Source organism: Haliotis asinina, chromosome 3, assembly GCF_037392515.1.
Source record: "Haliotis asinina isolate JCU_RB_2024 chromosome 3, JCU_Hal_asi_v2, whole genome shotgun sequence".
Classification (NCBI taxonomy): domain Eukaryota; kingdom Metazoa; phylum Mollusca; class Gastropoda; order Lepetellida; family Haliotidae; genus Haliotis; species Haliotis asinina.
Window position 1 is genome coordinate 60762915 of NC_090282.1, and position 22257 is coordinate 60785171.

The 22257-nt window shown below is 39.1% G+C and overlaps 4 protein-coding genes across 4 annotated transcripts; all 4 read right to left on the reverse strand.

Moving 5' to 3' along the window:
* Positions 1–1161: 1161 nt before the first annotated feature.
* Positions 1162–1992, reverse strand: LOC137277206 (uncharacterized). The gene has a single exon (XM_067808879.1). The coding sequence runs from the start codon at positions 1990–1992 to the stop codon at positions 1162–1164; it is 831 nt and encodes a 276-aa protein (XP_067664980.1).
* Positions 1993–7818: 5826 nt separating this feature from the next.
* Positions 7819–8691, reverse strand: LOC137277205 (uncharacterized). Its single transcript, XM_067808878.1, has one exon. The coding sequence runs from the start codon at positions 8647–8649 to the stop codon at positions 7819–7821; it is 831 nt and encodes a 276-aa protein (XP_067664979.1). The 5' UTR covers positions 8650–8691.
* A 4470-nt stretch (positions 8692–13161) lies between these two features.
* LOC137277211 (uncharacterized) lies at positions 13162–13992 on the reverse strand. Its single transcript, XM_067808883.1, has one exon. The coding sequence runs from the start codon at positions 13990–13992 to the stop codon at positions 13162–13164; it is 831 nt and encodes a 276-aa protein (XP_067664984.1).
* Positions 13993–19948: 5956 nt separating this feature from the next.
* Positions 19949–20779, reverse strand: LOC137277210 (uncharacterized). Its single transcript, XM_067808882.1, has one exon. It carries the CDS (start codon positions 20777–20779, stop codon positions 19949–19951), a length of 831 nt encoding a protein of 276 aa, XP_067664983.1.
* Between the last annotated feature and the right edge of the window lie 1478 nt (positions 20780–22257).

Consider the following 22257-nt stretch of genomic DNA (forward strand, 5'->3'; position numbering starts at 1 on the left):
ACCTACACCACCTGTACTAACCATGACTTTAACATCATATCTTCTACACTCTATAGAGACTATAAGCCTATCCAAACACCACCTCCATCTCCCCATCTAGCCATTCCTACACAACATGTGATAGCCATGACGTCAACATATTGGAGTCCAATGAAACTTTAATTTCATTCATGTACAGATTGTATTTGATAAAAAGTACCGATTCATTCTGCCTGTCTGTGTCACTTTTTGACAAAAGATCATATATAACACTTATAACACTGATTTATAACTGTACTTTAATGTATTCACCTGTATGATACCCGCATGTATATGCTGAACAGACTTACAATTATGAGGAATCATCTACTGTCATATTTTTATAATTTGGTACAGTTTGATAATGGCTTTCCTTTTATATCATACGTTACCCACTAACCAGATTGAAAGTACGGGAATGGGGCCTGGGAATGTTACCGCTGGTAGGGGTGGGTATGAGAGCTAGTAAGAAAGGTAATTGCTGAATAGGGTAAAACAGGGCTACAGATAAGGGCCATATTGGTGTATGTATGGATAAAAAATATGCATGTCAGAAAAAAATGACAAAACCTATGAGATACGCACCACAGCAGTGGTGTACGGTTTGAGAATCACTTACAAATGTATTCATCTGAAAAAGTATTGTTTTGGTTTTTTATTGACCTATTTACACAAGAGTAGCAGTGTTGTGGTGCATATATGAAACGTAACACAAGGTTACTGATACGCCATTAAATTCCATTTAGTGCTATAAATGTACTCTTAAGTTTTTCCAGTACTGCTATATTGATAAAATAAGAAGTACATACTCCTGATGATGAAAAAGTATGTGCAGCCCTGGTACAGTATCAGGACAGTGATATTAAGAAGTAAGAAAAAGGTTTTAAGTTAATAGAGGCCTACATTCACAAAGATAATTTCTGAGGAAGCATACACCCAATTTGAGGACTGAAATGATTTCAGAAGGACAATACGATGCTGTGTAACTAAATATTGCAGTACCAAAGTAGAATAAAGGTTGAAATTAAAAACACATCCAATAAGAGCAAAATATTAGAAAACTGAAAAGTAGTCAGTCAATGTTAGTAAAGCCGATACTTCAAACATGCATTAACATTAATTTTGTAAATCTGACCCCCATACTTATAGCCTGGCCCTCTTACAAACCTTCACATCTACATCATCATCCTCATCTCTCTTTCTCTTCCTATCCAACATCATGTTCAGGGGTCCAGGTCTCTGACTGGGGACTGGAAATGACACTCCTTGGTGGCACAGCCCGGTCAAACTGCAGGACACATTGCACTCACTCAGATTAGTGAAGCTGCTCACTGGGCTGACAGGAAGAGACATGGAGCTTGAGGTCAGTAGTGGTCCATCCTGAAAAAGGTCACAGGTGTTACAGAACCAGATGTCTTTGAAAAGTATATGTGAGAGATTGATGTCATCTGGCAAACCTGACATGTCTGATTTCAGGGATCCCCTTGGTGTGGAGCCATAGTTCAAGGAGGTGGTGCTGGATGATGGGGAGGGAAGTAGATCACTGTAGAATTCCTCTGAATTCTGGAAAAGGGTGGAAGAGCTGGGGAAGGGGTCAGTAAGACTGGTGGAGCTCAGGCTGGTCAGGCTGGAGCTGGTGCTGACTGGGAGAGACTCATCACTGGGGCTGACAGACCAGATATCTGGAGTGACTGACAGAAATGTTGATGTTACATCACCAGTGTCAAAATATGAATTAAATCTGGGACATTCCGGATAAAGGAAGGGTTCCTGGTTTTCTAGATACTTGCTGATGGGGCTATCTGGTCTGTTAGTGCCAAACATGGATGATCTAGGGGTAGGGATAGTGGGGCTGATGGGCTGAGTAGTGTTGGAGGGGATGGCTGCATCGGTCCAAGTTGTGTGGGGGTAGAGACAGGTACAGCGAGGCTGAAAGTCATCCAGGCTCACCCAGCTCTCGTTAGGACACAACATCGTGGGGGTCTGAAGTGTGTTAGGGAATTATATAAAAGTAAAAGTCCCAAGAATAATGAAGAGACTTGTCTTAAAATCTTGAATCATGTCAGTGTTATTGCAAGCACGTGTGAGTTTCTGAGTTGAATAATGTCTAATACCAATCAGTAAATCAATTCATGTCAATTCCCCAGTTACCTTCACAGTTTGTCTCTCTTGCACCAACTCAAGATAATACTAGAGTATTCAACTCCAAACTCTCTCTCACAAGAGAAATCTGTAAAATAGAAAATATGCAAGTATGATCCTGTATGAACTGAACTGATCAGCTGGTTTATTAACCAGATGCATAAATTAGAACGTGAATCTAGTCTTTCATTAAATAGTGACCTACAACAATTTATCGTTTTATCACTGCAACTGATGTTGTTTGATAAAGACAGACCATCAAACTACATTCTATGGAGACCATTCTGGTTTCGTCCGTAACATTTATACATCCTTCATGTAGATTCAAACACCCGTCGGCAGAGGTACGGTCACAAACCAGAGTAGCCTGCTGCTATTGTGAAAGTTTACACTGTTGTGTCATTCAGTTGTTGTAATGTGGAGTCATGTATGAAAAACGCAAAGAGAACATTTTGCCTGTTGTCAAAATTAATAACAACAGTATATTTGAGAATATTTGTGCTACTGAAAACTCAGTATGTACAGGAAATAGGTTTACCTACCTTACTGCAGTAAGAAGCAAGCGAAGATACTCGAATATGTCGAGGGAACTTTCAAAAGAGCAGAGGTGTGATAGCAATGATGCGCTTCGGTAAACGAAGATTCGTAATGGCCGCTCTTGAACTTGGCAACCGTAACCTTAGCAACGACGATACACAAGTTTAGTTTGTACAAATATATATGAAACAAATGATTAAAATATTCCGGATAACTTTCCGAAAATGGATATGCTACAAATAGAAAAGTTATCGTTTCTATGCGGTAATTGTTGAAAGGGAGCCTACTCTGAAGGAAATTCGGAGTTATCTCCCTTTGCAAAACCGCTTAGCCTAGAATACGGGACTTGGGATATAATCAGTATAGTGTGTGAGTGAGTTTAGTTTTACGCTGCTCTCAGCAATATTTCAGAGTCTGGACGAGACAATCGAGTGACCAACAGCATGACCATTGATCTGCGCAAATGGGAACCGATGTTATAATCAGGAATAAAAGCATGAATCCTATGAATTTCAGTCTCCCTAAATGCGTAGAATAAACAACGAACTGTCTTAAAATAATTAAAAAACGGTGAAAACAACAACTACAAACAATAGATCCAAAAGGGGAAGTGTTTACTAGTTTTTGTTCACTCGTATCAGATCTATTCATGTCAGCAACAACTTCTAAATTTGTCACTATGCCTTCATATGCAACAAACACCAGATCTTTTTTTCACTTCTAGTTTGCAGTTGGCGAATGGCAGCTGAGCTGAAACCCAGTATCGTAGGTTCGAATCCAGATTTTTGCACTGAATACAGCATCACTGTTATACCGTTGTTTTTAATCAAAAGTAAGTCCGGTTGCAGCTAATGAATAAACAAACATATAAATTAATGAACGGCAGAACGGAAAGACGGACGGATAAATAAATAACCCCCAGACATCGATGGTCGTTAACTAAATATCGATAGATTATCGATAAGTATGGAGGAGGCAAAACGGCGTCCTGGACATAATTCAGAAGCAGTTCCTGGTTAAAAACCTAACTTTGTGAATTGTTTGAGCAAATCAAAACTATCTTCTATCACAAACGTTTATGTAAGATATTATCAAAGACACTATTTTCATATCGATAATCTGTAATAATAATTCCTATCCGCGATATTTCCAATTATTGATCTTTTTAGCCAGCATTTAGTATTGACACAGATGAAATTCTTCCATGTACAGACTGACATTGTCACTAGTTCTGTGTGTTATAGCCAAGTACACGTTTTGGGGAGAGTGTATTGTTTTGTGAATAGCTTATCTAATGGGTTTAATAAATTGGAATTACAGCTATGGAGAATAAAATAAAAGCTTTGAAAACTTTGTTTTCCCTGTAACTTTTGTAACAAACTGCAACAGTCAACATTCTACGAACCACATATTGTTTTCACGTTAGAAATCTTGTTGAAATACACTAAATACTCTTCTGAGACTCTGGGAAAGAAGAAATCGGCAGCAATATATGGATGGCGACTAAGATTATTTAACATGTCATCGTACTTCCTACCCCGTGAAGGTCCGGGGTAAAATTGATGTTGGGTAATCCATATTTGTCGTAAGAGTCGACTAACGGGATCGGGTGGTCATACTCCCCGACTTGCAGTTGCGTGGATCGATGCTCATGCTGTTGATTGCTGTATTGTCTGGTTCAGACTCAAAGATTATTTACAGACCGCTGACATGTAGCTCTAATATTGGTGAGTGCTGTGTAAAACTAAACTCACTTTTCATCACAGACTTTGAGATTATCGCTAGTTCTTTGTGTGATATGTAAATGCACTTTTTGGGATGAGTTTGTGTGTGTGTGTGAATGGCCTAGCTAATGGATCTGATGAACTAGAATGACAGAAATATAGCTGAAATATTGACAAGTGTTGCGTAAACGTAAACTCACTCACTCCCTTTTCAAAATACAGACTTTGAGATTATGTGTAGTTCTTTGTGTTATGTGTAAATGCACTTTTTGGGGCGAGTGTTTTGTTTTTGTGAATGGCTTAGCTAATGGATCTAATGAACTAGAATTACAGAAATATACCTGTAATATTGCGGAGTACGGCGTAAAACTAAACTCATTCACTCCAGCTTCATTTTGTGTTCATGATATTTGGTGGCACTGGACCGACAATCATCTCTGATGATGAAACATCTGATTGTCTGATGCTGACTTATGTCAGACAGTTGTGATTCAGATGGTGCAAAGAGTTCTTGTGAACAAATGCTCAAAGAAAGGAATACAGCACCAGTGTAACTTCACAGCACACATTTGGCCTTGGTCATTTGATCACCAAAATTTCCTACCTACCCTGCATAGGGCACATTTGTAGCCTGGAGAGCCAAGCATTTCCTCATCACACCCATTTCCTAGGTTCAAATCCCACATGGACACAATGCATGAGGGCCATTTATGGTGACACAATGACAACAAAGATCAACGGAAACTTAAAATATTTATTTCTTTACAAACATCATGGCTGTAAAGAATGATCTCTAAATATAGGACGAAAAGATAAAAGTAAACTGAAGACATAATGATTGCTATTTATGTCTCTGAAACAGAAGGGTATTATATACATGTACACACTAACATGTACGTGAATGAGAATAAGAATATTTATAAAATCAATTCAATTATTTTATTTCATTTAGGATGTTTGAAAGTCCACAGGAGACATAAATAATGTTTCATTTGACCACACTAGTCAGGACTGAATGATATTGTGTGCCCAATTCAAACAAAGTTTGCTGCTGAAAGCCATACTCGGTTAAAAAAAGACCTACATGATGGTGATTTGTAGCTTATCAAGTTTAGACTTGTATATGTCCACACATGTAGTTTCACAACATATTTTGATTTCCCATGTGCAGAGTTTCTTTCTTCTTTTTTTGTATTATTGTACCTGACTATCTTTGCTCGTAGCATCGATCACCTGATTGTGTGATGAGAAAGTGTTACACAGTGCTGTGTCATACAACAAATAGTTCTTTTTAATACATGGGCAAAAAAGGACTAAATGATTTGTTCCACTTTCACTTTTGTCATATGCCACCATATTTTCCACTGAGTCAGCCCACACATGCCCAGGTTAGGCCAGAGGGGTAGTCTGGTGGGTGAGGTATTTCTACTTCCCACCAGGACCGAGGTTCAGTTCCCTCATGGGTACAATGTGTAAAGTCCAATTCTGGTGCCACATGACTTGATATTGCCTTGGTTATGAATGACAACAAAAGACCTAGATGAACTTAACATATTAGCATTTATTTCTCTGAACAGATTTTATGTTTCTCAAGAATGAAAGAACAAAAGCAAAAAGTGTAATCAAGATATTTAGTTCTCTGAAACAGATGTATGGTTTTTAGAACACAAAAGTATATATGTTCAGCTATCAGGCAGTGGCACCTCATTGTTGTTTTCATAATTGTAAGAAAGACAGGCATTGTTGGCAATTCACTGACCAATTTTCAGTATCTATCACCCTATACAAACTATAATCCTATCCAAGCAGTGGCCTCCACCTCCCCATCTAGCCACACCTACACCACCTGTACTAACCATGACTTTAACATCATATCTTCTACACTGCATACAAACTATGGGCCTAACCAAACTGTGGTCTCCACCTCCCAATTTAGCCATACCTACACCTCCTGCACGAACCATGACTTTAACATAAGATCTGGTACAAACTATAATCCTATCCAAGCAGTGGCCTCCACCTCCCCATCTAGCCACACCTACACCACCCGTACTAACCATGACTTTAACATCATATCTTCTACACTGTATACAAACTATGGGCCTAACCAAACTGTGGTCTCCACCTCCCAATTTAGCCATACCGACACCTCCTGCACGAACCATGACTTTAACATTACATCTCGTACAAACTATAAGCCTATCCAAACAGTGGCCTCCACCTCCCCATCTAGCCACACCTACACCACCTGTACTAACCATGACTTTAACATCATATCTTCTACACTCTATAGAGACTATAAGCCTATCCAAACACCACCTCCATCTCCCCATCTAGCCATTCCTACACAACATGTGATAGCCATGACGTCAACATATTGGAGTCCAATGAAACTTTAATTTCATTCATGTACAGATTGTATTTGATAAAAAGTACCGATTCATTCTGCCTGTCTGTGTCACTTTTTGACAAAAGATCATATATAACACTTATAACACTGATTTATAACTGTACTTTAATGTATTCACCTGTATGATACCCGCATGTATATGCTGAACAGACTTACAATTATGAGGAATCATCTACTGTCATATTTTTATAATTTGGTACAGTTTGATAATGGCTTTCCTTTTATATCATACGTTACCCACTAACCAGATTGAAAGTACGGGAATGGGGCCTGGGAATGTTACCGCTGGTAGGGGTGGGTATGAGAGCTAGTAAGAAAGGTAATTGCTGAATAGGGTAAAACAGGGCTACAGATAAGGGCCATATTGGTGTATGTATGGATAAAAATATGCATGTCAGAAAAAAATGACAAAACCTATGAGATACGCACCACAGCAGTGGTGTACGGTCTTAGAATCACTTACAAATGTATTCATCTGAAAAAGTATTGTTTTGGTTTTTTATTGACCTATTTACACAAGAGTAGCAGTGTTGTGGTGCATATATGAAACGTAACACAAGGTTACTGATACGCCATTAAATTCCATTTAGTGCTATAAATGTACTCTTAAGTTTTTCCAGTACTGCTATATTGATAAAATAAGAAGTACATACTCCTGATGATGAAAAAGTATGTGCAGCCCTGGTACAGTATCAGGACAGTGATATTAAGAAGTAAGAAAAAGGTTTTAAGTTAATAGAGGCCTACATTCACAAAGATAATTTCTGAGGAAGCATACACCCAATTTGAGGACTGAAATGATTTCAGAAGGACAATACGATGCTGTGTAACTAAATATTGCAGTACCAAAGTAGAATAAAGGTTGAAATTAAAAACACATCCAATAAGAGCAAAATATTAGAAAACTGAAAAGTAGTCAGTCAATGTTAGTAAAGCCGATACTTCAAACATGCATTAACATTAATTTTGTAAATCTGACCCCCATACTTATAGCCTGGCCCTCTTACAAACCTTCACATCTACATCCTCATCCTCATCTCTCTTTCTCTTCCTATCCAACATCTTGTTCAGGGGTCCAGGTCTCTGACTGGGGACTGGAAATGACACTCCTTGGTGGCACAGCCCGGTCAAACTGCAGGACACATTGCACTCACTCAGATTAGTGAAGCTGCTCACTGGGCTGACAGGAAGAGACATGGAGCTTGAGGTCAGTAGTGGTCCATCCTGAAAAAGGTCACAGGTGTTACAGAACCAGATGTCTTTGAAAAGTATATGTGAGAGATTGATGTCATCTGGCAAACCTGACATGTCTGATTTCAGGGATCCCCTTGGTGTGGAGCCATAGTTCAAGGAGGTGGTGCTGGATGATGGGGAGGGAAGTAGATCACTGTAGAATTCCTCTGAATTCTGGAAAAGGGTGGAAGAGCTGGGGAAGGGGTCAGTAAGACTGGTGGAGCTCAGGCTGGTCAGGCTGGAGCTGGTACTGACTGGGAGAGACTCATCACTGGGGCTGACAGACCAGATATCTGGAGTGACTGACAGAAATGTTGATGTTACATCACCAGTGTCAAAATATGAATTAAATTTGGGACATTCCGGATAGAGGAAGGGTTCCTGGTTTTCTAGATACTTGCTGATGGGGCTATCTGGTCTGTTAGTGCCAAACATGGATGATCTAGGGGTAGGGATAGTGGGGCTGATGGGCTGAGTAGTGTTGGAGGGGATGGCTGCATCGGTCCAATTTGTGTGGGGGTAGAGACAGGTACAGCGAGGCTGAAGGTCATCCAGGCTCACCCAGCTCTCGTTAGGACACAACATCGTGGGGGTCTGAAGTGTGTTATATAAAAGTAAAAGTCCCAAGAATAATGAAGAGACTTGTCTTAAAATCTTGAATCATGTCAGTGTTATTGCAAGCATGTGTGAGTTTCTGAGTTGAATAATGTCTAATACCAATCAGTAAATCAATTCATGTCAGTTACCTTCACAGTTTGTCTCTCTTGCACCAACTCAAGATAAGACATCGATGGTCGTTAACTAAATATCGATAGATTATCGATAAGTATCGAGGAGGCAAAACGGCGTCCTGGACATAATTCAGAAGCAGTTCCTGGTTAAAACCTAACTTTGTGAATTGTTTGAGCAAATCAAAACTATCTTCTATCACAGACGTTTATGTAAGATATTATCAAAGACACTATTTTCATATCGATAATCTGTAATAATAATTCCTATCCGCGATATTTCCAATTATTGATCTTTTTAGCCAGCATTTAGTATTGACACAGATGAAATTCTTCCATGTACAGACTGACATTGTCACTAGTTCTGTGTGTTATAGCCAAGTACACGTTTTGGGGAGAGTGTATTGTTTTGTGAATAGCTTATCTAATGGGTTTAATAAATTGGAATTACAGCTATGGAGAATAAAATAAAAGCTTTGAAAACTTTGTTTTCCCTGTAACTTTTGTAACAAACTGCAACAGTCAACATTCTACGAACCACATATTGTTTTCACGTTAGAAATCTTGTTTAAATACACTAAATACTCTTCTGAGACTCTGGAAAGAAGAAATCGGCAGCAATATATGGATGGCGACTAAGATTATTTAACATGTCATCGTACTTCCTACCCCGTGAAGGTCCGGGTAAAATTGATGTTGGGTAATCCATATTTGTCGTAAGAGTCGACTAACGGGATCGGGTGGTCATACTCCCCGACTTGCAGTTGCGTGGATCGATGCTCATGCTGTTGATTGCTGTATTGTCTGGTTCAGACTCAAAGATTATTTACAGACCGCTGACATGTAGCTCTAATATTGGTGAGTGCTGTGTAAAACTAAACTCACTTTTCATCACAGACTTTGAGATTATCGCTAGTTCTCTGTGTGATATGTAAATGCACCTTTTGGGGTGAGTTTGTGTGTGTGTGTGTGTGTGTGTGTGAATGGCCTAGCTAATGGATCTGATGAACTAGAATGACAGAAATATAGCTGAAATATTGACAAGTGTTGCGTAAACTTAAACTCACTCACTCACTCACTCACTCACTCCCTTTTCAAAGTACAGACTTTGAGATTATCGCTAGTTCTTTGTGTTATGTGTAAATGCACTTTTTGGGGCGAGTGTTTTGTTTTTGTGAGTGGCTTAGCTAATGGATCTAATGAACTAGAATTACAGAAATATACCTGTAATATTGCGGAGTGCGGAGTAAAACTAAACTCATTCACTCCAGCTTCATTTTGTGTTCATGATATTTGGTGGCACTGGACCGATAATATCTTTGATGATGAAACATCTGATTGTCTGATGCTGACTTATGTCAGACAGTTGTGATTCAGATGGTGCAAAGAGTTCTTGTGAACAAATGCTCAAAGAAAGGAATACAGCACCAGTGTAACTTCACAGCACACATTTGGTCTTGGTCTGTACCACCAAAATTTCCTACCTACCCTGCATAGGGCACATTTGTAGCCTGGAGAGCCAAGCATTTCCTCATCACACCCATTTCCTAGGTTCAAATCCCACATGGACACAATGCATGAGGGCCATTTATGGTGACACAATGACAACAAAGATCAACGGAAACTTAAAATATTTATTTCTTTACAAACATCATGGCTGTAAAGAATGATCTCTAAATATAGGACAAAGAGATAAAAGTAAACTGAAGACATTGCTATTTATGTCCCTGAAACAGAAGGGTATTACGAGTATATACATGTACACACTAACATGTACGTGAATGAGAATAAGAATATTTATAAAATCAATTCAATTATTTTATTTCATTTAGGATGTTTGAAAGTCCACAGGAGACATAAATAATGTTTCATTTGACCACACTAGTCAGGACTGAATGATATTGTGTGCCAATTCAAACAAAGTTTGCTGCTGAAAGCCATACTCGGTTAAAAAAAGAGCTACATGATGTTGATCTGTAGCTTATCAAGTTTAGACCTGTATATGTCTACACATGTAGTTCCACAACATATTTTGATTTCCCATGTGCAGAGTTTCTTTCTTCTTTATTTTGTATCATTGTACCTGACTATCTTTGCTCGTAGCATCGATCACCTGATTGTGTGATGAGAAAGTGTTACACAGTGCTGTGTCATACAAAAAATAGTTCTTTTTAATACATGGGCAAAAAAGGACTAAATGACTTGTTCCACTTTGACTTTTGTCATATGCCACCATATTTTCCACTGTGTCAGCCCACACCTGCCCAGGTTAGGCCAGAGGGGTAGTCTGGTGGGTGAGGTATTTCTGCTTCCCACCAGGACCGAGGTTCAGTTCCCTCATGGGTACAATGTGTAAAGTCCAATTCTGGTGCCACATGACTTGATATTGCCTTGGTTATGAATGACAACAAAAGACCTAGATGAACTTAACATATTAGCATTTATTTCTCTGAACAGATTTTATGTTTCTCAAGAATGAAAGAACAAAAGCAAAATGTGTAATCAAGATATTTAGTTCTCTGAAACAGATGTATGGTTTTTAGAACACAAAAGTATATATGTTCAACTATCAGGCAGTGCCACCTCATTGTTGTTTTCACAATTGTAAGAAAGACAGGCATTGTTGGCAATTCACTGACCAATTTTCAGTATCTATCACCCTATACAAACTACAAGCCTATACAACCAGTGGCTTCCACCTCCCCATCTGGCCACACCTACACCACCTGTACTATCCATGACTTTAACATTACATCTTTTACACTGTATACAAACTACGAGCATATCCAAACAGTGGTCTCCACCTCCCCATCTAGCCACACCTACACCACCTGTACTTACCATGACTTTAACATTACATCTCGTACAAACTCCAAGCCTATCCAAACAGTGGCCTCCACATCCCCATCTAGTCACACCTACACCACCTGTACTTACCATGACTTTAACATTACATCTCGTACAAACTATAAACCTATCCAAACTGTGGCCTCCACCTCCCCATCTAGCCACACCTACACCACCTGTACTAACCACGACTTTAACATCATATCTTCTACACTGTATACAAACTATGGGCCTAACCAAACTGTGGTCTCGACCTTCCAATTTAGCCATACCGACACCTCCTGCACTAAGCATGACTTTAACATTACATCTCGTACAAACTATAAGCCTATCCAAACAGTGGCCTCCACCTCCCCATCTAGCCACACCTACACCACCTGTACTAACCATGACTTTAACATCATATCTTCTACACTCTATAGAGACTATAAGCCTATCCAAACACCACCTCCATCTCCCCATCTAGCCATTCCTACACAACATGAGATAGCCATGATGTCAACATATTGGAGTCCAATGAAACTTTAATTTCATTCATGTACAGATTGTCTTTGATAAAAAGTACCGATTCATTCTGCCTGTCTGTGTCACTTTTTGACAAAAGATCATATATAACATTTATAATACTGATTTATAACTGTACTTTAATGTATTCACCTGTATGATACCCGCATGTATATGCTGAACAGACTTACAATTATGAGGAATCATCTACTGTCATATTTTTATAATTTGGTACAGTTTGATAATGGCTTTCCTTTTATATCATACGTTACCCACTAACCAGATTGAAAGTACGGGAATGGGGGCTTGGGAATGTTACCGCTGGTAGGGGCAGGTATGAGAGCTAGTAAGAAAGGTAATTGCTGAATAGGGTAAAACAGGGCTACAGATAAGGGTCATATCGGTGTATGTATGGATAAAAAAAATGCATGTCAGAAAAAAATGACAAAACCTATGAGATACGCACCACAGCAGTGGTGTACGGTTTGAGAATCACTTACAAATGTATTCATCTGAAAAAGTATTGTTTTGGTTTTTTATTGACCTATTTACACAAGAGTAGCAGTGTTGTGGTGCATATATGAAACGTAACACAAGGTTACTGATACGCCATTAAATTCCATTTAGTGATATAAATGTACTCTTAAGTTTTTCCAGTACTGCTATATTGATAAAAAAAAGAAGTACATACTCCTGATGATGAAAAAGTATGTGCAGCCCTGGTACAGTATCAGGACAGTGATATTAAGAAGTAAGAAAAAGGTTTTAAGTGAATAGAGGCCTACATTCACAAAGATAATTTCTGAGGAAGCATACACCCAATTTGAGGACTGAATGATTTCAGAAGGACAGTACGATGCTGTGTAACTAAATATTGCAGTACCAAAGTAGAATAAAGGTTGAAATTAAAAACACATCCAATAAGAGCAAAATATTAGAAAACTGAAAAGTAGTCAGTCAATGTTAGTAAAGCCGATACTTCAAACATGCATTAACATTGTAAATCTGACCCCCATACTTATAGTCTGGCCCTCTTACAAACCTTCACATCTACCTCATCATCCTCATCTCTCTTTCTCTTCCTATCCAACATCTTGTTCAGGGGTCCAGGTCTCTGACTGGGGACTGGAAATGACACTCCTTGGTGGCACAGCCCGGTCAAACTGCAGGACACATTGCACTCACTCAGATTAGTGAAGCTGCTCACTGGGCTGACAGGAAGAGACATGGAGCTTGAGGTCAGTAGTGGTCCATCCTGAAAAAGGTCACAGGTGTTACAGAACCAGATGTCTTTGAAAAGTATATGTGAGAGATTGATGTCATCTGGCAAACCTGACATGTCTGATTTCAGGGATCCCCTTGGTGTGGAGCCATAGTTCAAGGAGGTGGTGCTGGATGATGGGGAGGGAAGTAGATCACTGTAGAATTCCTCTGAATTCTGGAAAAGGGTGGAAGAGCTGGGGAAGGGGTCAGTAAGACTGGTGGAGCTCAGGCTGGTCAGGCTGGAGCTGGTACTGACTGGGAGAGACTCATCACTGGGGCTGACAGACCAGATATCTGGAGTGACTGACAGAAATGTTGATGTTACATCACCAGTGTCAAAATATGAATTAAATTTGGGACATTCCGGATAGAGGAAGGGTTCCTGGTTTTCTAGATACTTGCTGATGGGGCTATCTGGTCTGTTAGTGCCAAACATGGATGATCTAGGGGTAGGGATAGTGGGGCTGATGGGCTGAGTAGTGTTGGAGGGGATGGCTGCATCGGTCCAATTTGTGTGGGGGTAGAGACAGGTACAGCGAGGCTGAAGGTCATCCAGGCTCACCCAGCTCTCGTTAGGACACAACATCGTGGGGGTCTGAAGTGTGTTAGGGAATTATATAAAAGTAAAACTTCCAAGAATAATGAAGAGACTTGTCTTAAAACTGAATTATTTTTTCCTTTCATCTTGAATCATGTCAGTGTTATTGCAAGCATGTGTGAGTTTCTGAGTTGAATAATGTCCAATACCAATCAGTAAATCAATTCATGTCAGTTACCTTCACAGTTTGTCTCTCTTGCACCAACTCAAGATAATACTAGAGTATTCAACTCCAAACTCTCTCTCACAAGAGAAATCTGTAAAATAGAAAATATGCAAGTATGATCATGTATGAACTGAACTGATCAGCTGGTTTATTAACCAGATGCATAAATTAGAACGTGAATCTAGTCTTTCATTAAATAGTGACCTACAACAATTTATCGTTATATCACTGCAACTGATATTGTTTGATAAAGACAGACCATCAAACTACATTCTATGGAGACCATTCTGGTTTCGTCCGTAACATTTATACATCCTTCATGTAGATTCAAACACCCGTTGGCAGAGGTACGGTAACAAACCAGAGTAGTCTGCTGCTATTGTGAAAGTTTACACTGTTGTGTCATTCAGTTGTTGTAATGTGGAGTCATGCATGAAAAACGCAAAGAGAACATTTTGCCTGTTGTCAAAATTAATAACAACAGTATATTTGAGAATATTTGTGCTACTGAAAACTCAGTATGTACAGGAAATAGGTTTACCTACCTTACTGCAGTAAGAAGCAAGCGAAGATACTCGAATATGTCGAGGGAACTTTCAAAAGAGCAGAGGTGTGATAGCAATGATACGCTTCGGTAAACGAAGATTCGTAATGGCCGCTCCTGAACTTGGCAACCGTAACCTTAGCAACGACGATACACAAGTTTAGTTTGTACAAATATATATGAAACAAATGATTAAAATATTCCGGATAACTTTCCGAAAATGGATATGCTACAAATAGAAAAGTTATCGTTTCTATGCGGTAATTGTTGAAAGGGAGCCTACTCCGAAGGAAATTCGGAGTTATCTCCCTTCGCAAAACCGCTTAGCCTAGAATACGGGACTTGGGATATAATCAGTATAGTGTGTGAGTGAGTTTAGTTTTACGCTGCTCTCAGCAATATTTCAGAGTCTGGACGAGACAATCCAGTGACCAACAGCATGAGCATTGATCTGCGCAAACGGGAACCGATGATATAATCAGGAATAAAAGCATGAATCCTATGAATTTCAGTCTCCCTAAATGCGTAGAATAAACAACGAACTGTCTTAACATAATTAAAAAACGGTGAAAACAACAACTACAAACAATAGATCCAAAGGGGAAGTGTTTACTAGTTTTTGTTCACTCGTATCAGATCTATTCATGTCAGCAACAGCTTCTATATTTGTCACTATGCCTTCATATGCAACAAACACCAGATCTTTTTTTTCACTTCTAGTTTGCAGTTTGCGAATGGCAGCTGAGCTGAAACCCAGTATCGAAGGTTCGAATCCAGATTTTTGCACTGAATACAGCATCACTTTTATACCGTTGTTTTTAATCAAAAGTAAGTCCGGTTGCAGCTAATGAATAAACAAATATATAAATTAATGAACGGCAGAACGGAAAGACGGACGGATAAATAAATAATCCCCAGACATCGATGGTCGTTAACTAAATATCGATAGATTATCGATAGATATCCTGGAGGCAAAACGGCGTCCTGGACATAATTCAGAAGCAGTTCCTGGTTAAAAACTTAACTTTGTGAATTGTTTGAGCAAATCAAAACTATCTTCTATCACAAACGTTTATGTAAGATATTATCAAAGACACTATTTTCATATCGATAATCTGTAATAATAATTCCTATCCGCGATATTTCCAATTATTGATCTTTTTAGCCAGCATTTAGTATTGACACAGATGAAATTCTTCCATGTACAGACTGACATTGTCACTAGTTCTGTGTGTTATAGCCAATTACACGTTTTGGGGAGAGTGTATTGTTTTGTGAATAGCTTATCTAATGGGTTTAATAAATTGGAATTACAGCTATGGAGAATAAAATAAAAGCTTTGAAAACTTTGTTTTCCATGTACCTTTTGTAACAAACTGCAACAGTCAACATTCTACGAACCACATATTGTTTTCACGTTAGAAATCTTGTTTAAATACACTAAATACTCTTCTGAGACTCTGGAAAGAAGAAATCGGCAGCAATATATGGATGGCGACTAAGATTATTTAACATGTCATCGTACTTCCTACCCCGTGAAGGTCCGGGGTAACATTGATGTTGGGTAATCCATATTTGTCGTAAGAGTCGACTAACGGGATCGGGTGGTCATACTCCCCGACTTGCAGTTGCGTGGATCGATGCTCATGCTGTTGATTGCTGTATTGTCTGGTTCAGACTCAAAGATTATTTACAGACCGCTGACATGTAGCTCTAATATTGGTGAGTGCTGTGTAAAACTAAACTCACTTTTCATCACAGACTTTGAGATTATCGCTAGTTCTCTGTGTGATATGTAAATGCACCTTTTGGGGTGAGTTTGTGTGTGTGTGTGTGTGTGTGTGTGAATGGCCTAGCTAATGGATCTGATGAACTAGAATGACAGAAATATAGCTGAAATATTGACAAGTGTTGCGTAAACTTAAACTCACTCACTCACTCACTCACTCACTCCCTTTTCAAAGTACAGACTTTGAGATTATCGCTAGTTCTTTGTGTTATGTGTAAATGCACTTTTTGGGGCGAGTGTTTTGTTTTTGTGAGTGGCTTAGCTAATGGATCTAATGAACTAGAATTACAGAAATATACCTGTAATATTGCGGAGTGCGGAGTAAAACTAAACTCATTCACTCCAGCTTCATTTTGTGTTCATGATATTTGGTGGCACTGGACCGATAATATCTTTGATGATGAAACATCTGATTGTCTGATGCTGACTTATGTCAGACAGTTGTGATTCAGATGGTGCAAAGAGTTCTTGTGAACAAATGCTCAAAGAAAGGAATACAGCACCAGTGTAACTTCACAGCACACATTTGGTCTTGGTCTGTACCACCAAAATTTCCTACCTACCCTGCATAGGGCACATTTGTAGCCTGGAGAGCCAAGCATTTCCTCATCACACCCATTTCCTAGGTTCAAATCCCACATGGACACAATGCATGAGGGCCATTTATGGTGACACAATGACAACAAAGATCAACGGAAACTTAAAATATTTATTTCTTTACAAACATCATGGCTGTAAAGAATGATCTCTAAATATAGGACAAAGAGATAAAAGTAAACTGAAGACATTGCTATTTATGTCCCTGAAACAGAAGGGTATTACGAGTATATACATGTACACACTAACATGTACGTGAATGAGAATAAGAATATTTATAAAATCAATTCAATTATTTTATTTCATTTAGGATGTTTGAAAGTCCACAGGAGACATAAATAATGTTTCATTTGACCACACTAGTCAGGACTGAATGATATTGTGTGCCCAATTCAAACAAAGTTTGCTGCTGAAAGCCATACTCGGTTAAAAAAAGAGCTACATGATGTTGATCTGTAGCTTATCAAGTTTAGACCTGTATATGTCTACACATGTAGTTCCACAACATATTTTGATTTCCCATGTGCAGAGTTTCTTTCTTCTTTATTTTGTATCATTGTACCTGACTATCTTTGCTCGTAGCATCGATCACCTGATTGTGTGATGAGAAAGTGTTACACAGTGCTGTGTCATACAAAAAATAGTTCTTTTTAATACATGGGCAAAAAAGGACTAAATGACTTGTTCCACTTTGACTTTTGTCATATGCCACCATATTTTCCACTGTGTCAGCCCACACCTGCCCAGGTTAGGCCAGAGGGGTAGTCTGGTGGGTGAGGTATTTCTGCTTCCCACCAGGACCGAGGTTCAGTTCCCTCATGGGTACAATGTGTAAAGTCCAATTCTGGTGCCACATGACTTGATATTGCCTTGGTTATGAATGACAACAAAAGACCTAGATGAACTTAACATATTAGCATTTATTTCTCTGAACAGATTTTATGTTTCTCAAGAATGAAAGAACAAAAGCAAAATGTGTAATCAAGATATTTAGTTCTCTGAAACAGATGTATGGTTTTTAGAACACAAAAGTATATATGTTCAACTATCAGGCAGTGCCACCTCATTGTTGTTTTCATAATTGTAAGAAAGACAGGCATTGTTGGCAATTCACTGACCAATTTTCAGTATCTATCACCCTATACAAACTACAAGCCTATACAACCAGTGGCTTCCACCTCCCCATCTGGCCACACCTACACCACCTGTACTATCCATGACTTTAACATTACATCTTTTACACTGTATACAAACTACGAGCATATCCAAACAGTGGTCTCCACCTCCCCATCTAGCCACACCTACACCACCTGTACTTACCATGACTTTAACATTACATCTCGTACAAACTCCAAGCCTATCCAAACAGTGGCCTCCACATCCCCATCTAGTCACACCTACACCACCTGTACTTACCATGACTTTAACATTACATCTCGTACAAACTATAAACCTATCCAAACTGTGGCCTCCACCTCCCCATCTAGCCACACCTACACCACCTGTACTAACCACGACTTTAACATCATATCTTCTACACTGTATACAAACTATGGGCCTAACCAAACTGTGGTCTCGACCTTCCAATTTAGCCATACCGACACCTCCTGCACTAAGCATGACTTTAACATTACATCTCGTACAAACTATAAGCCTATCCAAACAGTGGCCTCCACCTCCCCATCTAGCCACACCTACACCACCTGTACTAACCATGACTTTAACATCATATCTTCTACACTCTATAGAGACTATAAGCCTATCCAAACACCACCTCCATCTCCCCATCTAGCCATTCCTACACAACATGAGATAGCCATGATGTCAACATATTGGAGTCCAATGAAACTTTAATTTCATTCATGTACAGATTGTCTTTGATAAAAAGTACCGATTCATTCTGCCTGTCTGTGTCACTTTTTGACAAAAGATCATATATAACATTTATAATACTGATTTATAACTGTACTTTAATGTATTCACCTGTATGATACCCGCATGTATATGCTGAACAGACTTACAATTATGAGGAATCATCTACTGTCATATTTTTATAATTTGGTACAGTTTGATAATGGCTTTCCTTTTATATCATACGTTACCCACTAACCAGATTGAAAGTACGGGAATGGGGGCTTGGGAATGTTACCGCTGGTAGGGGCAGGTATGAGAGCTAGTAAGAAAGGTAATTGCTGAATAGGGTAAAACAGGGCTACAGATAAGGGTCATATCGGTGTATGTATGGATAAAAAAAATGCATGTCAGAAAAAAATGACAAAACCTATGAGATACGCACCACAGCAGTGGTGTACGGTTTGAGAATCACTTACAAATGTATTCATCTGAAAAAGTATTGTTTTGGTTTTTTATTGACCTATTTACACAAGAGTAGCAGTGTTGTGGTGCATATATGAAACGTAACACAAGGTTACTGATACGCCATTAAATTCCATTTAGTGATATAAATGTACTCTTAAGTTTTTCCAGTACTGCTATATTGATAAAAAAAAGAAGTACATACTCCTGATGATGAAAAAGTATGTGCAGCCCTGGTACAGTATCAGGACAGTGATATTAAGAAGTAAGAAAAAGGTTTTAAGTGAATAGAGGCCTACATTCACAAAGATAATTTCTGAGGAAGCATACACCCAATTTGAGGACTGAATGATTTCAGAAGGACAGTACGATGCTGTGTAACTAAATATTGCAGTACCAAAGTAGAATAAAGGTTGAAATTAAAAACACATCCAATAAGAGCAAAATATTAGAAAACTGAAAAGTAGTCAGTCAATGTTAGTAAAGCCGATACTTCAAACATGCATTAACATTGTAAATCTGACCCCCATACTTATAGTCTGGCCCTCTTACAAACCTTCACATCTACCTCATCATCCTCATCTCTCTTTCTCTTCCTATCCAACATCTTGTTCAGGGGTCCAGGTCTCTGACTGGGGACTGGAAATGACACTCCTTGGTGGCACAGCCCGGTCAAACTGCAGGACACATTGCACTCACTCAGATTAGTGAAGCTGCTCACTGGGCTGACAGGAAGAGACATGGAGCTTGAGGTCAGTAGTGGTCCATCCTGAAAAAGGTCACAGGTGTTACAGAACCAGATGTCTTTGAAAAGTATATGTGAGAGATTGATGTCATCTGGCAAACCTGACATGTCTGATTTCAGGGATCCCCTTGGTGTGGAGCCATAGTTCAAGGAGGTGGTGCTGGATGATGGGGAGGGAAGTAGATCACTGTAGAATTCCTCTGAATTCTGGAAAAGGGTGGAAGAGCTGGGGAAGGGGTCAGTAAGACTGGTGGAGCTCAGGCTGGTCAGGCTGGAGCTGGTACTGACTGGGAGAGACTCATCACTGGGGCTGACAGACCAGATATCTGGAGTGACTGACAGAAATGTTGATGTTACATCACCAGTGTCAAAATATGAATTAAATTTGGGACATTCCGGATAGAGGAAGGGTTCCTGGTTTTCTAGATACTTGCTGATGGGGCTATCTGGTCTGTTAGTGCCAAACATGGATGATCTAGGGGTAGGGATAGTGGGGCTGATGGGCTGAGTAGTGTTGGAGGGGATGGCTGCATCGGTCCAATTTGTGTGGGGGTAGAGACAGGTACAGCGAGGCTGAAGGTCATCCAGGCTCACCCAGCTCTCGTTAGGACACAACATCGTGGGGGTCTGAAGTGTGTTAGGGAATTATATAAAAGTAAAACTTCCAAGAATAATGAAGAGACTTGTCTTAAAACTGAATTATTTTTTCCTTTCATCTTGAATCATGTCAGTGTTATTGCAAGCATGTGTGAGTTTCTGAGTTGAATAATGTCCAATACCAATCAGTAAATCAATTCATGTCAGTTACCTTCACAGTTTGTCTCTCTTGCACCAACTCAAGATAATACTAGAGTATTCAACTCCAAACTCTCTCTCACAAGAGAAATCTGTAAAATAGAAAATATGCAAGTATGATCATGTATGAACTGAACTGATCAGCTGGTTTATTAACCAGATGCATAAATTAGAACGTGAATCTAGTCTTTCATTAAATAGTGACCTACAACAATTTATCGTTATATCACTGCAACTGATATTGTTTGATAAAGACAGACCATCAAACTACATTCTATGGAGACCATTCTGGTTTCGTCCGTAACATTTATACATCCTTCATGTAGATTCAAACACCCGTTGGCAGAGGTACGGTAACAAACCAGAGTAGTCTGCTGCTATTGTGAAAGTTTACACTGTTGTGTCATTCAGTTGTTGTAATGTGGAGTCATGCATGAAAAACGCAAAGAGAACATTTTGCCTGTTGTCAAAATTAATAACAACAGTATATTTGAGAATATTTGTGCTACTGAAAACTCAGTATGTACAGGAAATAGGTTTACCTACCTTACTGCAGTAAGAAGCAAGCGAAGATACTCGAATATGTCGAGGGAACTTTCAAAAGAGCAGAGGTGTGATAGCAATGATACGCTTCGGTAAACGAAGATTCGTAATGGCCGCTCCTGAACTTGGCAACCGTAACCTTAGCAACGACGATACACAAGTTTAGTTTGTACAAATATATATGAAACAAATGATTAAAATATTCCGGATAACTTTCCGAAAATGGATATGCTACAAATAGAAAAGTTATCGTTTCTATGCGGTAATTGTTGAAAGGGAGCCTACTCCGAAGGAAATTCGGAGTTATCTCCCTTCGCAAAACCGCTTAGCCTAGAATACGGGACTTGGGATATAATCAGTATAGTGTGTGAGTGAGTTTAGTTTTACGCTGCTCTCAGCAATATTTCAGAGTCTGGACGAGACAATCCAGTGACCAACAGCATGAGCATTGATCTGCGCAAACGGGAACCGATGATATAATCAGGAATAAAAGCATGAATCCTATGAATTTCAGTCTCCCTAAATGCGTAGAATAAACAACGAACTGTCTTAACATAATTAAAAAACGGTGAAAACAACAACTACAAACAATAGATCCAAAGGGGAAGTGTTTACTAGTTTTTGTTCACTCGTATCAGATCTATTCATGTCAGCAACAGCTTCTATATTTGTCACTATGCCTTCATATGCAACAAACACCAGATCTTTTTTTTCACTTCTAGTTTGCAGTTTGCGAATGGCAGCTGAGCTGAAACCCA

Coding starts and splice junctions, on each gene's coding strand:
- LOC137277206 (XM_067808879.1), bottom strand. CDS start 1,992: ATGTTGTGTCCTAACGAGAGCTGGGTGAGCCTGGATGACTTTCAGCCT.
- LOC137277211 (XM_067808883.1), bottom strand. CDS start 13,992: ATGTTGTGTCCTAACGAGAGCTGGGTGAGCCTGGATGACCTTCAGCCT.
- LOC137277205 (XM_067808878.1), bottom strand. CDS start 8,649: ATGTTGTGTCCTAACGAGAGCTGGGTGAGCCTGGATGACCTTCAGCCT.
- LOC137277210 (XM_067808882.1), bottom strand. CDS start 20,779: ATGTTGTGTCCTAACGAGAGCTGGGTGAGCCTGGATGACCTTCAGCCT.